At 35.6% G+C, this 17,293-nt stretch overlaps 1 protein-coding gene across 2 annotated transcripts in view; it reads left to right on the top strand.

The window, feature by feature from the left end:
* The window catches only part of ELP4 (elongator acetyltransferase complex subunit 4), a 123,862-nt gene that overhangs the window by 6,408 nt on the left and 100,161 nt on the right, over positions 1–17,293 (top strand). For both annotated transcript variants that reach the window (XM_070957520.1, XM_070957519.1), the window contains exons 2-3: positions 1,567–1,602; positions 12,451–12,572. In XM_070957520.1, coding sequence (XP_070813621.1) covers positions 1,567–1,602; positions 12,451–12,572 — 158 coding nt within the window. The remainder of the gene's footprint in view (positions 1–1,566; positions 1,603–12,450; positions 12,573–17,293) is intronic.

The following is a 17,293-nucleotide window of genomic DNA, read 5'->3' as shown; positions in this document are numbered from 1 at the left end:
AAGACCGAGTGGCTGTGGTTTCCGTCGTCCCGATATAGTCAGTTGGCGCCATCTCTGACTATTGGGGGCGAGTCGTTGGCCCCCACAGATGGGGTTCGCAACTTGGGCATCCTCCTGGACTCACGGCTGTCTTTTGAAGAGCATATGACGGCCGTAGCCAGGAGAACTTTTTATCAGGTTCGCCTGATTCGCCAGTTGCATCCCTTTCTGGATCGGGACTCGTTACGCACGGTCACTCACGCCCTTGTCACCTCACGCCTGGATTATTGTAATGCTCTCTACATGGGCTCCCCTTGAGAAGCACCCGAAGGCTCCAACTGGTCCAGAATGCGGCCGCGCGGGTGGTAATGGGAGCAATGTGGCTCTCTCATGTAACCCCCCTCCTGCGCGAGCTGCACTGGCTCCCAGTGGTCTTCCGGGTGCGCTTCAAGGTTTCGGTTACTATCTTTAGAGCGCTCCATGGCTCAGGACCAGGGTACTTACGAGACCGCCTCCTGCCACCAATAGCCTCTCACCGACCAGTTCGCTCCCATAGAGAGGGACTCCTCAGGGTGCCGTCGGCCAAACAATGTCGACTGACGGCCCCCAGGGGGAGAGCCTTTTCTGTGGGGGCACCTACCATCTGGAACGGGCTTCCCCCGGAGTTACGAAACATCCAAGATTTACGCATTTTCCGCCGAGCCCTGAAAACATTTCTATTCCAACAAGCTGGTCTGGCCTAACTCTCCCTTTTTAATTGGCTTTTAAACTGTCTTTTAAATTGGGTTTTAAACCTCTTTAGATAAATTTGGATGTTTTTTAATCTTTGAGCCTAAATTACTTAATCTGTTTCTTAATAGTTTTTAACTTCTATATGTATTTGTATTTATTATGGCTGTTCACCGCCCTGAGTCCTTCGGGAGTAGGGCGGTATACAAATATGAAAAATAAAATAAATAAATAAATATATAATATATTTATAATATACACAATATTGATATTTTTATTTCGGTTAGTAGAGAGAAGAAAATATGGGTACAATAAAGGTATCCTTGCCCTTCTCCTAGGTGATCTTTTCAGAATGAAAACAAAATTTAAAATAACTTTTAGTTTGATTATTCCATCTTCCATTCAATTATGTCTTATTCTCAGAGACTGCCTGAACAGCTGCAGCTTTCCTGGCAATATTTTTTGGAAGTACTTTGGAACAAATAACTTCAAGTTAGCACTGGGTCATGATAAATCATTGAAGAATTTTTAACTGTATCTTATATTCAAATGATTGCTCAAAAGGCATTATTTTACATGTGCATAATATTCTGACTGAAACAAAGGAATTTAGACTGTGGTAATACTATTAAAATACCTAAGTTAAGTTTCATAGAGCTCTGCAAGATCTTTTCATTATACCATTAAAATAATTGTAGACTATGATATGTAATTATATGTAGTATGAATGAATTGTAAAAAATATTATGCAGGTAATTAAAATGTTTTTCGCATTGCACTATTATCTTCATATATCACCCTTCTTTGATACTACTAATTCTTGGAAACTATTATTTATTAAATTCATTTTGTTCTCAGGTGGAGGTTTGGCAATTGGAACCCTTCTTCTTATTGGTTAGTATGTCATTTTTCCAATACCACAACATGCTAGCAATTGTATATGCATGAAATTATTTAATTGTCATTAAAATATTTTGGAAATTATATAACTAATTCTTTTAACAAGTTCTACTTAAATGGTATGTATGTCATGGTGTAAAACTTCATTCCTTTCTTATCTAGCTTTCATATCATGGGGGTGGGGGGTGGGGAATTGGCCCAGTAGAAATGTAATGCTGTTGAAGAGATTTGACTGCAGGTTTCCTGCTTTTTTCTTTCATGTCTTATCACCAAACACAGTTTTAACAGAGTTCCCTTTATATGGTTGTTTTCCATTCCTTGATCATTGTTAATTGTTATAATAACTAAAGTTGAAAGTGGAAGGTATTTTTCTAGTTTATTCAAATTGCTAAATTGGTTTGTGGTTTTTTTAGTGTAAGTATTTCCGTTTTAATACAAATCTTGGAAAGAAGTATTCTAAGGCTTTATTTGAAACAAGTCTTCAAACTCTATCCAAATTATATAAACATCCAATCATTTCTAAACTTCTAAAAATATTAAAACTTTAATTGACATATTGAATGGCATTAGGAGATGTTATTCCATCAGGTGAAATAATGTATTAATTCCTTGATCTCATCTGCTCTAGAAAATTTGGGGATTTTGGAACATGTTTGTGTCATGAACTACATTTAGGAAGAGGAATTGGTGTAAATCTCCTCTTGTAATGTTGAATAAAGCCTAACTTAGCTGATCTCTATGTTTTCTTGCAGTCATTAACAATACAGGTAGCCCTCATTTAGTGACCACAATTAGGTCCATTAACTTAGCCTTTTAGCAAAGCTGTCGCTAAGTGAAACTGCAACTGTGCTTGTGATCTTACTTCAGCTTTCCTTTACTTTACAAACGTGCAAAGGTTACAAACAAGAGACTTGATTGCAAGGTTACTTTTTCCATCATTGTGATAACTGAATAGTCACTGCATGAGGCAGTAACTAAACAAGGACTACCTGTATGCATAAAAGATTAGTATGCAGGAATAACTTTCGCCTGCATGCCAAGTTTACAGAATGAGGATGGCAAAGAGAGCAGGGAAATAAAATATTAGAAGTTTTTCACATAAGTTTTTGCTCTTACAGGATTGCCTTTAGCAACTGTTTTATTATACTGGATTAAAAAGAAAACTGAAAAAATACAGTTAAAATCATGATGTTTTATCATTAAAAACAATAACGTTATTTAATTTCCTCTAGCAAAATATAAAAACAAAGAAGTTTGACAGAATCGAGTGCTGTAGATACAATAAGTCTAATATAGAAGCAAAAAAGTAAAAACACTAAATGGATGAACTATCATTTTTTATAATACCTTTTAATACCTAAAAATAGAAAAGCCCATGCTGAATTATAATATGAAAAAGCTACCTAACAATGGGTGTGGGGAAGGAATGTTTAGTGTTTCAAATTAAGTTACCAGAAATCCTTCTGTATTACCATCTTGCTCAGTGGTTCTCAACCTTCCTAATGCCGCGACCCATTAATACAGTTCCTCATGTTGTGGTGACCCCCAACCAGGGGTGGGTTCTAAATTTTTTTACTATCGGTTCTGTGGGCGTGGCTTATTTTGTGGGCATGGCTTGGAGGTCATGTAACTGGGTGGGCGTGGCTAGCTGGTCATGTGACCGGGTGGCCATGGCTATGTGTATAGGGACTACTCAGAGGGCTGAAAAAAGTCATTTCTGACAGATCCTCGCACTTTTGACTGGTCCTCACACTTATGACCATCCTCACATTTATGCCCATGCAGCATTCTTAACAACCATGTCACTCATTTCACAACTGCTTCTCTTCACCATGGTGATAAAATAGGGCAAAAAACGTAAAATGTGAGGACAGTCGTAAATTCGAGGACTGGTCAAAAGTGCAAGGACCAGTCAAAAATAACTTTTTCAGCCCTCTGAATAGTCCATGTGCACAAAAGGACTACCCAGAGGGCTGAAAAAAGTGATTTCTGACAGGTCCTCGCACTTTTGAACTGTCTTCACACTTATGATTGGTCATCATGCCCATTGTAGCATTCTTAACAACCGTGTTACTCATTTCACAACTGCTTCTCTTCACCATGGTGACAGGATAGGGCAAAAACGTAAAATGTGAGGACAGTCGTAAGTTCGAGGACTGGTCAAAAGTGCGAGGACCAGTCAAAAATAACTTTTTCAGCCCTCTGAGTAGTCCATATGCATAAAAGGATACAGCAATAGAGAGGGATGAAGGAAGGGAAGGGAAATTAGAGTAGGAGTGAGGGTAAGAGAGAGAGGAAGAGAGGAGGAGAAGGAGAAAGGAAGAGGAAGTAGGAAGGAGAAGAAGAGGGGGGGAAGAGAAAGTAAGAAGGAAAGAAAAGAGAGAGGTGGTAGGTTTGAGGAGAAAGGTTGCTGTACAATAAAAAAGATGAAAGGGAAGAAAACCAACCCCAAACAAATATAAAGATATTAAGATAAAGAATGAATTGTTAAACTTTAAAGAATAAAAGAGAACAAATATGAATCAGTAGCAATAATTAGAAACACAAATACAAACATACAATGTATTTTCTTTGAACAGAGTATTTAGCCGGTTCACAAATTTAACCAGTGTTTAATCATTTCAATTAAATTTACAATTTCTATATTTTCTTTTTGCCATATTTATTCCTCATCTATTTTTTAAAAAAACCAATCTCCTCATCTCTAATCTTAATCAAATTCAATTTTTCCCTTCTATTCTATATTATACCCCTTCCCATTGTCATCTATTTTTATATCCATCCTCACATTGGTTAATTATGTAATTATGTAATACAGTTGTTTAATACAAATTCAACATTTTAATATAAATCAATTAGTTATATAACTATCTTTTTTATATATCAATCAATATGACCATGAATATTCCAATTATTTCCATGCAATCCAATTTCTTACAAATCAATTAATTATATTTACCAATAATAATAAACCAAATAATTTCCCCCATATATTCCTCCAAACCACAACTTAACCATTTCTGCTTTCAACACAATATACAATTAATAGTATCTCAATTATTACAATTCCCTAGTTAAATAGCGCTTTTTTTCTTTTGTGTTTTAAAATCTTGAACCTCCTCTTTTGCCCTAAATTTCCCATTGTTTGCAGTTTTTCACCTACCTTTTTTGGTGAGGAAAAAGAAAAAGAAATCTCTCTCTGCCTCATTTTGTCACGTTGCAGCAAACGTGCTTTCAGTTTTGTTTACTTTCAGTTTCATTTTTTCAGCATAGTTAGGGGGAAAAAAAATCTGCTCCTCTCTTTGCAGCTAGCAACAGAGCCCTCCACAAAACAGCTGAGAACAAATCAGCTGAGAGTCTGGAGGCTGATCAAATCAATTTATGGTAATTAACCTATGCTGAAGCTGAAAGGGGCTGTTTTTTTCTATTTTTGCAGGCACCGGTCTTCTCATTTGTTTTATTTTAACACTGATCAGCTGTAGGGCGGCCCTTTGAAGCCCCGCGGCAAGAATTTAAATGGTTTGTTTCCCTCTAGCCATCAGCTGGGACTCAGGAGGCAGCAATAGATTGGGAGTGGGCGGGGTAAGCGACTGGCGACCGGCGATCCAACAGAGGCAGAGAGTGAGGGTGAGTGAAGGCCCGGGGGGGGGCAAGAGAGGGCTTTGGCGACCCCTGTGAAATGGCCGTTCGACCCCCAAAGGGGTTGCGACCCCCAGGTTGAGAACCGCTGATCTTGCTCCTCTAGCAATACACTTATGTAACTATTAGTAATTTTTTTTCTTTAGCCTAGGAAATCTATATTATTGAAGATGTTCTTCCATCGGAGAATAATAAAATAGTGTAACCTTTAATAAGTCTGGAAATCTGTTTTGGTTGAATAAAAAAACCCTAAAATATTTAGTATGTTTTGTACACACTAGTTAGAATGGATTTTCTCCTCGTTCCTCACAGTCCCTCTGTATGTCTGTCAATCAAATGTAGGAGAACCCCCAGGGCACATTTGGAGGAATGTGGGGAAGGGAAAAGGAAAATCTCCTTAGATGACCAGAAGACAGTTGTGTAACATTATTATTATTGTTGTTGTTGTTATTGTTATATTGTGTTCATACTAAACATACAGTAGTTTGCTTAAGCATAAATTGATGTATAAACCTGATTGATCATAAATATAGCTTAGAAACAACTACTGCATTTGTACAACTGCTAAAACAATTCTTTAAAATGTATATTTTATTATGTCTTGGTAAACTGGATGAATTTAAAAGTTTCTTCCTTTTCTTTGATGTGCATTTAAGACTAGATGACAGTTTTTTGCAGGAAAGAAATGTGTATCTCTTGGATTTTGTCTTTGTTAAAGTTGCAATAGTTTTACTAAGGAAATTTTTAGACTCTCTGAAAATTCCTAATAATGCTTGAATTTAAGAAAACCATTGTGGAAGATAAGCAGAGTCCTTGATCTGAACCTGCAGAATGATAATTCCAGAATTCCTTCTGGTTTTTTTAGTATTCTTTCTGTCCACACGCACACACAACAGTAGTCACTTTAGCAAATTTTAATCTGTTATATTTGACTATTGGAAGAAGATAGAGAATTTCCATATCAAAAATGCGAATGGTGTGTTTGGAGCAAAAAATTATATATAGGTTCTTTATAGCTTCCACAAACGCAAAAAATGAGTAAAACATTAATGTGGAATTAACAATTTCTTCAATCTTTTAAGATTGTGTTGCTGATGTGTATGAAATACAAAATATACTAAAAACGCTGACTCCTAAAATCCTGTCAAAATTATTAGTGATACAATATTTTTTTTTCTAAAAATTGACAGTATACATACTTAACTTCAGCTTGTCAAAATTAGAAATATTTTCTAAAACAAAACTTTTATAACTGTCATTTAAAATATTTTCTTCATCATGTTCTTAGGAAGCACCTAGTTCTTAAAGGTTATCTTATAAAGGTTATCTTTCACTTAGTAGCTAAGGTCAGGTTAAAAAGCTCAAATTTGGGGGAAAAGCAAGACTATTCTTGTTCAGTCTAAGCCTTGAAGCAATTTCAACTATTTTAATTAGCTACATTTTTTTGTTTTAGGTATGCAATTTAACCTATTTCACTTGTCAGTGTAATTGACTTTATCACCTTTTTAAAAATTAAAAGATAATCTTTAGCAAAGTACAAAACAGTGATTTGCTAAATATAATTATACAAAATACAACTTGTCAAATTTTACTTTTCTCCTGATGGCAATTTGCCAAGTAATGTAATGTGTATGTTTGTTAACTCTGTATTGGCATGTGCTAATTAAAATACACATATCATAGATTAACCTCCTTTGAGCTTTGCGACTTTTATGGACACTTAATAAAATATTTCATATGCAATTTTAGATGGGGAAGATGATTAAAACACTCTCATTAACTAGGGCAAATTATGTGAGTTCTGCAACTTAGAAAATGTTCACCGTAGGTCACAGTATTATTCTATAGTAGTATGAATAATAATGATGATGATTTAATAGTGATTTATTATGACAGATTCCAACAGTAGGATAACCTGTCTATCTACATAAAATTGAACTTGTAGATATACTGCACATAATTCTTTTTCCCCAATACAAATTTGGTGTGTTATCTACATATAAATACAGGTAGTCCTTGTGTTACAATGGCAGTTGTGATGGAAATTCTGTTACTAAGCAATATAGTCATAAAGTGAAATGTCACTTGGCCATATCACTTAATGGCAGCAATTCCAGCAGTCCTGATTGCTGTCATTAAGCAAGGACATACATGATTGTGATTTCTTATTTATGGCTTCCCCGTTATCTTTCCTTGTGGGAAGGTGGCAAGAAGTAAAAAGTTGTGATCACATGACTATGGAAATGCTGCAGTGGTTGAAACTATTATAGGTATCATTCATTCAGCACTATTGTAACTTTGAACAGTTGCTGAACAAATGGTCATAAACCAAGAACTACTTACATAGTCTTACACATTTATAGCAAACTGAGCTTATAATATATCAAAAAGACAACATAAGCATGGCAATGTTACGATGTAAACTTTGCCCTTATTGTTTCCCAATGCCTGACACATTGATATAAGTTATAGGTTTGCCACTATGAGGTATTTCATTCAAGTTCATTCCTTGCTTCAAGAAGTGAATAATACAAATAAAACTAATTTATAATCTTCAATTCCTAGATTTAAAAAAAAATCATAGATTTGCATTATACCAGTAATATAATTCTTACATTATTGCAAAGTTGTAAACATTTTAATTTAGGAAGTAAAAAACAACTAATTAGTATTTTCCATTAATGGTGACTATTTTATCTTACTTAAAAGAAAAAGTGACCAGTGTTAGAATAGAATTTTAGCAAAATATAGACAATTAAAATACTCCATAGCTCATCTCTGTTCCTTTTGTTTTCTTTCAGTTGTTTTCTCAATAGGGGAATTAAATTGCCAATCAACAAGTTAAAATAAATTTATATGTTGATGATAATTACTCATTTAAAAAACCCTCTTTAGACTCTATAATGAGATATATGCAGTAATATATAGCAGTATTAGAACATTGAATTAATAAGAACAAGGTAGAGATGATTTTATGAAATGTATCTGAAAAAGAAAAGCAATTATTACAAATAACAAAGTTTAACATCAGTGTTGGTTAATTGGTTGATTGACTGATTGATTGATTACATTCCATCAAGTCATTGTCAACTTTTATCCCATTGATAGATTTTCTCAATGACAGTCTGTACCTAACCTGAACTTTCAAATCTTCCAACAGTGCACTTGTTGCCACTGTAACTCAGTCCATTCACTTTGCTGCTGGTCATCTTCTTTTCTTTTTTTCCACCGCTCCTAATAGTAGAGCCACCTTTGGGATCTTTAGAGAAGACCTCTTTAGAGCTAGGTCTTCACACCATATGTCCAAAATAAGATAATTTGAATCTGGTCATTGCTACCTCAAGTGAGAATTCTGGGTTGTTCAATGATACATTTCTTTATTGTCTTGGGTGTCCACAGTTTTCTCAGGAGTCTTTTTCAACAATAAATAATATATCCAGGAAGAATTGAAAATCCCATGAAACAAGATACAGAAGGCAAGATACAGAATTTTCCCCACAAAAAGGAAGAACTGGCGACATCTAAAATGATCAGTTTGAATGCACAAAGCTCTCTAAAAAGAGAAAAAGGACATACAGGGAATGGAAGAAGGAAAACATAAAAAAGAAAATAATGTAACCCTCACACCCTTGGTCAGAAAGACTAACTCTTCGAATGATTTCAGATTTAAAAGAGATAGCAAAAACAACAAACAGCATTCTTGTTAAAAATTCTTGTTAAAATTAAAAGGAAAGTCAAAGAGTGTGTAGATCAGTTGTGAAGAGAAAATCATGAATCAATAATAGATGATAATAAAATAAGTTGAAATTTGATTACTGAATGTGTAAAGAGAGGTGTGTATTGAAAATAAAGCATGAATGAGAAATAACACTCAGTTTTCAGAAAAATCATTGTAAAACATGATCACATGAGGGACACTGCAATGATGTTGCCAAATGCCCAAAGCATGATCGTGTTACTATGGTGGGGCTGACCATCGGAACTTCAGATCCTGGCCATAAGTCCCTTTTTCAGATCATAATTTTGAATGGTCACTAGGTAAATTACTTTTAAGTCGAAGACTTCCTGTATATTGGTGTGTGTGTGTGTGTGTGTGTGTGTGTGTGTGTGTAAGGATTTTATAAAAAATCCTTATATATACATATATATAAACATACATATATATATATACCATGTTTCCCCGAAAATAAGACCCAGTCTTATTTTCTTTTGGGCTTGAAAATAAACACTCCGGCTTATTTTCGGGGAGGTCTTAATTTTTTTAAGCGCAGGAGACGGCGAGCGCAGGTGCCGGTTGTTTGAGAGTGCAGCTACCACTGACCCTGCCTTCTCCGTCCCAGTGTTTGCTTGCCCACAGCTGCAATGGGCCAAGCTCTCGGCCTGGCCCCTACCCATCCTGCCTGCTGGCCCAGCTTCTGTGGGGACATTTCTCGGCCACGGCACCATGTGGGGGTTCTTCGCTCTCCTGGCAGGGTGGGTGGATGCTGGGGCGTGCCAAGAACATGGCCTCAATTGAGGCTGCGAGCAAGCAGACAGTGGGATGGAGAGGACGGGGCCGGTGGTAGCTGCCCAAACACTTTTCACCAAGAGGGAGACAAAGCTTTGTCTGCTTGCAAAGGGGGTGGTTTGAAATGGAGCTAATCACTCCATTTCAAACAGTCCCCTTTGCAAGTACACAAACCTTTGAATCTCTGTCATTTATCTGTCTGGGCAAAAAGTTCTGCCATGAATGGTTTTCTGCCATGAGCAGCTCCATCTGCGCTACAAGCTTCACAGCATTGAGCCGTGAGCAGTTCCACTGGCACTATGAGCCTTGCAATGTTTTGCTGTGAGGAGCTGCTTGCAGCAGAAAGCCGCAAAAAAGCAGAAAGCCGCAAAACACCATGAGGCTTGTGGAACTGGTAGAGCTTGTGACAGAATACCACAAGGCTTGTTGCTCTGGTGGAGCCGCTCATGGCAGAATGCCACGAATCTCGTCTCACTGGTGCCACTACTCACACGTGCGATGGCTCAACACACCATGCAGCATCCAGCCGTGAGCGTCTCCACTGGTGCAAGAAGCCTCACGGTGTTCTTCTGTGAGCGGCTCCACCGGCACGACAAGGTAAGCGGGTGTGGGCTGCAGGGGGCATCTCCTCCCCACACCCACACCATAGCTTGATTTTTACACCTGTGCCTTGCCTCACCTCATACAGCCAGACCTAGGCGGGGCTTGACTAGGACTTATTTTGGGGTAAGGCTTATATTGGGTGCACATGTAAAATTCAAGCTAGGTCTTATTTTCGGGGAAACGGTATATATGTATATATAAGGATTTTTTTACTGAGAGAACAGAATGATATGCAGTGGATGTTAATTACAGTGCTCGCTGTTAAGTTTGTGAGACCTTTTGAATTTTCAATATTTCTGCATAAATATGACCTAAAACATGATTTATTCTTCATAGAAATGCTAAAACTAGATAAAGAGAGTCCAATTACACAAATAGGCCACAACGTTATAGTTGTTCATTGATTTTATTTAAGGAAAATGATCCAATTCTACATTTGTGCTTATGTGTAAACAACATTGTAAATTATATGATGCAACAAAGCATGGATATGAATGTAGCAAAAGCCAAGGTAGTTGTGATTGCCATGAAAATTAGAGTTATACTTAGCTATGCATAGATAGTAAGAAACAGAGTAAATAAATAAATGTTTGGAATGTGGACTTAATTTGAAAACTGATGAATTAATAGATTCTAAAATCTTTTCAGAACATTTCTATATATATATATATATAATATTAAATTTTAACTGTGGTGACACATCTACTGTAGTAGTATTCAGGTCATAGCTGACATGTAACTCATTTTTTCTAACTTTCGATGTAGGCTAAAGTTGCCTGCAGCTGCATCTCTGAACTCCAAGCAAAGCACCAAAAATATATGTTGCTTCACTTTTCCTTTTGTCAGATTTTAATATTTAATGTTACTTACAGATGAATTATTTAAGCTTCTTTAAAGTATAGAAGAATACAGTGTTTCCTTTACTTTTATTCCTTATTTAAATATTAAGAAAATATTTGGAGAATATCTGAACAATCTAAAGAAGTGATAATAATTTTTTAATATTTCTTATAGATGATAAGAAACAAGCTATTTTTTTATATATTTTAATAAATTCAAGTATTCTCTAAAGTACAGATGATGGTGGACAGTATCTTGACATTTAAGAGACTAATTAAACTATAAATTGAATATCTCTAAAGCTGTATTTACTCAATTTATGAAAATGGTATTTGATTTAATGGTTATCTTGAATATTACCTCAGGTATCAATGCATGCCTTTTGGTGGCTAAAAATGAAGGCAGTATTGATATGAGATGAGATTTTTGCAATGTTTTTCCATCTACATTTATTGGACATCAACAAGCATGTTTGCGACAACAACAGACAGTTCAAGAGTGGAATAAGATAAACAGGCCATTTTTGACTCCTAGAGATCTACCAATACATAAAATATTAGACTCTCTACCTTGCACCAGGCTTAAGTCTGGGAAATCAATTTGGGACAACACATTGTAGTCCTACGATCTAGTTGAAGAATGGTGATTAAAATGGTTGATCTTTAATAATCATAACCAAACAGATCACACAGATCCAAACAACCACTTCCAGAAATACCATTGTCCTGAAAAATATAGAGCCAACTGAATAGAATCAGAATAGGCCATGCCCGAAACAAAGGTCTTTAAGTGGGGAATGGCTAAGAGCCTGCAACACGACTCTTGCATCGGAACAAACAATAACACATATATTGGTAATTCGAGAATTTCAAGGCACCTGGGATGATCTCACTGCAGCCAACCAGAAGCAATTAGATGGTCAGCTCTCTTAGATATTGAATTGTAACATCTATCTTATTGCAATTTTAGGGTGCCCTATTATGGTGATTTTATTATGGTTTTACCTTAATTTAATATGTTATCTCATATACTGTATTGTCTACATTCTTCATCCATCCATCCATATATATGCTGATGATTTATTTAACTTATATTTGTGTTTGTATGTATAATTTTTTTCTTTGTGTTGTATATTGGGATTGCACAACCTCTGTAGATGCTCTGTAGATGCCGTACACTAAATAAATAATAGCAAGCATGTTTGCCTTCCTAGTAATATGTCTATTTTCTAATAACGTATATTTTTCCTGCAGAGGAAGATGTATATGGTGTTTACTCCAGTCTGTTGTTCAAGAATTTCCTTGCAGAAGGAGTAGTTTGCGGGCATAATTTATTTATTGCTTCAGATAAAGAGGAGCCTGGTATTATTCTAAAGGTAAAGAAAAGTTTCCATATGAATGTTTCTTAATGTTTGTATTAAAACTAGTAATTCTCTTATCATAAACCCGAATATTTTCATCTCTACTAATATTCTAGAATATGCTAATTTTTTATCAATTAATGTAGACGATTCAGAGAGGAAAAAGTCAATATTATGTTACATTCAAGAAACTGCAATAATAAAATCACATGTGAGCTTGAAGATTTTGGCTTGTCACACTGGATATAAAAAATGATTGACTAATCCTTTTTATTCACCATGTATTGTCCTCATCATCTTCTGCCGATTTTAATTTGTTCAGTGTTGAAATTAAGCCTAGTGGTTTGAAATTGGATAACAGAAGAGAATTGGGGGAAGGAAAATATGAAAAAATATACATTTTCCCTCTTAGCAGAGAAGTAAATTGAGTAAATTGATAGTATAGCAGTAATGCAGAGTAGAAGGAACAGGGAGCAGGGGATGGGGTGTAATTATACTGAATTTGTGTGGTGTTTACCCTACAGCCCCTTGTGTTACCCACCTCATTACGATATTTACAACAGATGTGGCTAGAGAGAGCTCCAGAGATGCAAAACACTGGTTGGAGAGCATTGCCTAAGTTTGCACAATTGTTTTATGCTTTCCTTCCCCACAAAAGATTGCATCCATGTACTGTATTAAAATTTTTATAGAACAGTTGGTGGAGAAGAAAGGTTATTTGTGAAAATGTTCTACAACTGAACACAATCAATTTGTGCATGCAATCATATTAGCAAGTTGCAAAACTAAAATGTTACACAAAATTATGCATTCATAATTTAGTACAGTATGTGGGGAGGGGATTCATAGATCATAGAAGTACAGGTCCTTTAATTGGAATTAACTAATTAATTAAGTTGGTGATCCAGTATGGTATGATGACTAAGTTATTGGACTATGACTGAAAAAATCCTGGTTCAAGTCTACTTTAAGCCATAGAATGAACAGCTTTAGGCCAGCTATACTATTTTAGCCCAGTCTATCCCAAAAGTGAGTTGGAAAAATTAGAGGAGAGAATGCTGGAGAATATCATCCCAAGCTCCAGAAAACAGGTTGGCAAATAACCTAAGTTATAGTTTTAAAAAGTGCAAAGAAGAGCAACTAAGATGATTAAAGGCCTGGAGACTATAACATATGATGAACGGTTGAAGGATCTGGGTTTGGCTAGTCTAGAGAAAAGAAGGACTGGGGGGACATGATAACATATTCCGGTATTTGAAAGGATGCCACAAAAAGGAAGGTCAATTTATTTTCCAAAGTATCAGAGGGCAAGACAAGAAATGGATGGAAACTACTGGTAATCAAGGAGAGAAGCAACCTGGAATTAAGGAGAAACTTGCAACAGTGAGGACAATTAACTAGTGAAACAGCTAGCCTTCCAAAGTTGTTGGTGCTTCATCACTTGGGGTTTTTAAGAAGAGATTGGACAGTCACTTGTCTGAAATGGTATAGTGTCTCCTGCTTGAGTAGGGGCAGGACTAGAAAACCTCCAAGACCCTTCCAGCTCTGTTCTGATTGATTGATAGAACTAGGGGGTATTTATTTTGTAATACATTGCTTTTATTGCTTATAAATTTTATTGCTTACATATTCATTTTATTCCTTATATATTTTATTCTTACAGATGAAAACATTTTTTATGTGTGTGTTAATTGCTATATTATGACTATTTTCTAAACAATTTTACTGTACCATAAAATTGGCTTTTCTTCAAAACTACTTACATACTCTACAAAAATCTTAGAAGAAATAGTGTATGTTAGATATCTGATAAAACAGTACATTTCAGCTGTAATTTAATGCTGTGGTGTAAGTTATGATTCCTGAGAATTTTGAGAATTGAAAATCCATATAAGAAGGTGGATTTTAAAATTTCCACTGTCATTGACTTTCATCATAATTCTCAATAGTTCCTTTGCTGCCTAGCATATTGATCACTTTTATACACATATTGAATAGTACTGTAGCTATTTTTAACTTTAAATGGGAGTTTATGGTTTTTCTGTAATCAAAAAAAATATTGCCTATTGTAGAAAGAAAAAAAAAAGATTGTTTATATATAATTATCTTAAAACTATGTAACTAAAAGGCAAGTGGAAAATAGAAATGTCCCATCAGCTGCTTATGGTATGTTATATGATCACCTAGTAATCTACCCATCATCTTTTGAAAACATTTATGTGTTTATTGTAGTCAAAATTTCTGTAGGAAGTGAGCATTAAGATGGGACATTGTTGAAAAACTACACTCCTGTTAAAAATCCTTGGAAATATATACATAAAGTTTTAACCATTTTTTAAAAAAAACATTTCTGTCTTTTTCATTCATATAGTTATGATCAAACATAAGAAATTGCAAAGGAATAAGGTGAATCTTTATATAATGAATTACATATTTTTTGTACTTGTGTCACAAGCACCGGAGTGCTTTCAGGTTGACAGGATTAAGTGGGAATGCCCAATTGGGTGTTCTTTTCCTGTTCCCCGCAGGACCTGGAACGAAGGACGAGAACTCGCCCCACTCCATGGCAGCCCTCGGATCTCAAATGTGGACTTCTAACCTCCAACCCAGTGCCCTAACCATGAGAGCCACCATGTTCCCTTCATTACATACATTTTTAAAAAAAATAGCATTCAAAAAGAACTCTTAGAAAGACTTCTGTAAACTACACTGGATGAAGGAATACAAAACACTGGTTAGAGAAGATACAGGAATGCTGAACAGTGGTGAATATCTCACACAGCATTCGGGCAGTTACAGCTTTGAGGCCAAAGGGTAGCAGTCTGAAGTCTGCAGTTGTATACCAGCTCACAAGACTAGCTGCAACGGTATGCAGGCAAAGGAGCAAAGGTGATACTGGTACAATTATTTTCATACTGTCCTTGGAATGGTGTCTTCTCTCACTTACATCAGGACCCTTGATATGAGCTGGGCTTTCCAAATGATTGAATTGGAATTAAATTTTGTGTTACGAGCATATCCACCATATAAGTGCTTTTGGGAAAGACCTTTTGCAGATATGGAACTGGATGTCTTCAGGGTTTTTAAATTTAAGTTGTGATGTTTTTGTATTTTAATGTTAGTTTTTAAAAATCATAGGCTTTCTGTAGTTTTGTTACTGTTACTCTAGTATGATATTTATTCTATTTATAAGATGTTTCTAAGATTTTCCTTCATTAATTTAGAAATATAGAAAACTAAAATAAAAATGGAATATAGTTTTTCACACATCTATATTTTATATACTGAGGTTTTAGTGACTAAAGGAAAAATATACGAGGTTGGCTGAAACCATACTCTAAAAGTCTGATAAAATATTAAAGAGTGACATATCTTTAATTCAGAATGCTTTTTTCCTTTGCGCCAAATGTCCATTAAATTTCAGTATATTTGTATCTAACATATGTTTTCCAGATGTGAAAATATTTAGTCCTGCAATTCTAATTGTTTGTTTTCTGTTCTGAATATTTTAATAAACATTAGGCAGCTTTAAAATTAGATTTTTATATGCAAACATCATGATTCATTCATGGATTTTTTACCAGAAATCTAGAGAATGGCTGTTTTTAACAACAACGGGCTTGGCCTAATTTCTTCCCTTTTTAAATATGTAAATTTTAATCTGTTTTTAAATTATTGGGGTGTTTTAATCTGTCTGGGCCAAAATGATTTAATTTGATTTTATCTGGTTTTTAAATTTTTTGTATTTATGTATTTTATTGTTGGCTGTTCACCGCCCTGAGTCCTTCGGGAGTAGGGCGGTATACAAATCAAATAAACCTAAACCTAAACCATTGTTAGTTCAATACCTAGATGCCAACTCTCTCTCTCTCTCTTTCTCTTTCTCCTTTCCACCTGAATCAAGGTAGATTGTACAAGTTTTTGACAGATGCCTGGAGGTAGTGTTGAACTGGATGAGGGCCAGAAAACTAAAGCTGAATCTAGAGAAAACAAAGTGTTCTCGTTAGTTGATTTTTAAGCTTAGGAATTAGAAAGATAGCCTTTGCTGGCTGAGCTAGCATTACATCAAAAGGAACAGGGCCACACCTGTTTTTGACTTCATCTCTCAGTAAACTCACAGCTTCATTTTCAAGAGAGTCTGTAACGAGGGTTAATCTGCTGCACTTCCTGCATTAGGACAGGAAAGCAGATCAGTGGATCAGTGCTATCATAATCTCATGATGAAATACAGGTAGTCCTCGATTTACAACAGTTCATTTAGTGACCATTCAAAGTTACAACAGCACCGGAAAAAGTGACTTACGGCCATTTTTCACAGTTACGACCTTTGCAATATCCCTATAAGCATGTGATCATAATTGAGATGCTTGGCAATTGGTTCATATTTATGACCGTTGCGATGACCCTGGGTCATGTGATCCCCTTTTGTGATCTTATGACAAGCAAAGTCAATGGGGAAACCAGATTCACTTAACAACCAGGTTACTAATTTATCAACTACATTGATTCACTTAACAACTGTGACAAGAAAGGTTGTAAAATGGGGCAAAACTCACTTAACAGATGTCTCACTTGACTACAGAAATTTTGGGATCCCTTATGATCATATGTTGAGGACTACCTGTACATATAAAACTTCCATTTACAAGAGTGGAATATCTCACAGAATTCAAGAATACTGTGCTCCTCCAAACTGCTTGGGAGATAATTTGCAATGTTTTAGACATGGCCACACT

The sequence above is a fragment of the Pituophis catenifer genome, unplaced genomic scaffold, assembly GCF_029215685.1.
Source record: "Pituophis catenifer annectens isolate HBS135680 unplaced genomic scaffold, rPitCat1.0.hap2 SCAF_1, whole genome shotgun sequence".
Lineage (NCBI taxonomy): Eukaryota > Metazoa > Chordata > Lepidosauria > Squamata > Colubridae > Pituophis > Pituophis catenifer.
This window is presented reverse-complemented; position numbering and strand designations above follow the sequence as displayed.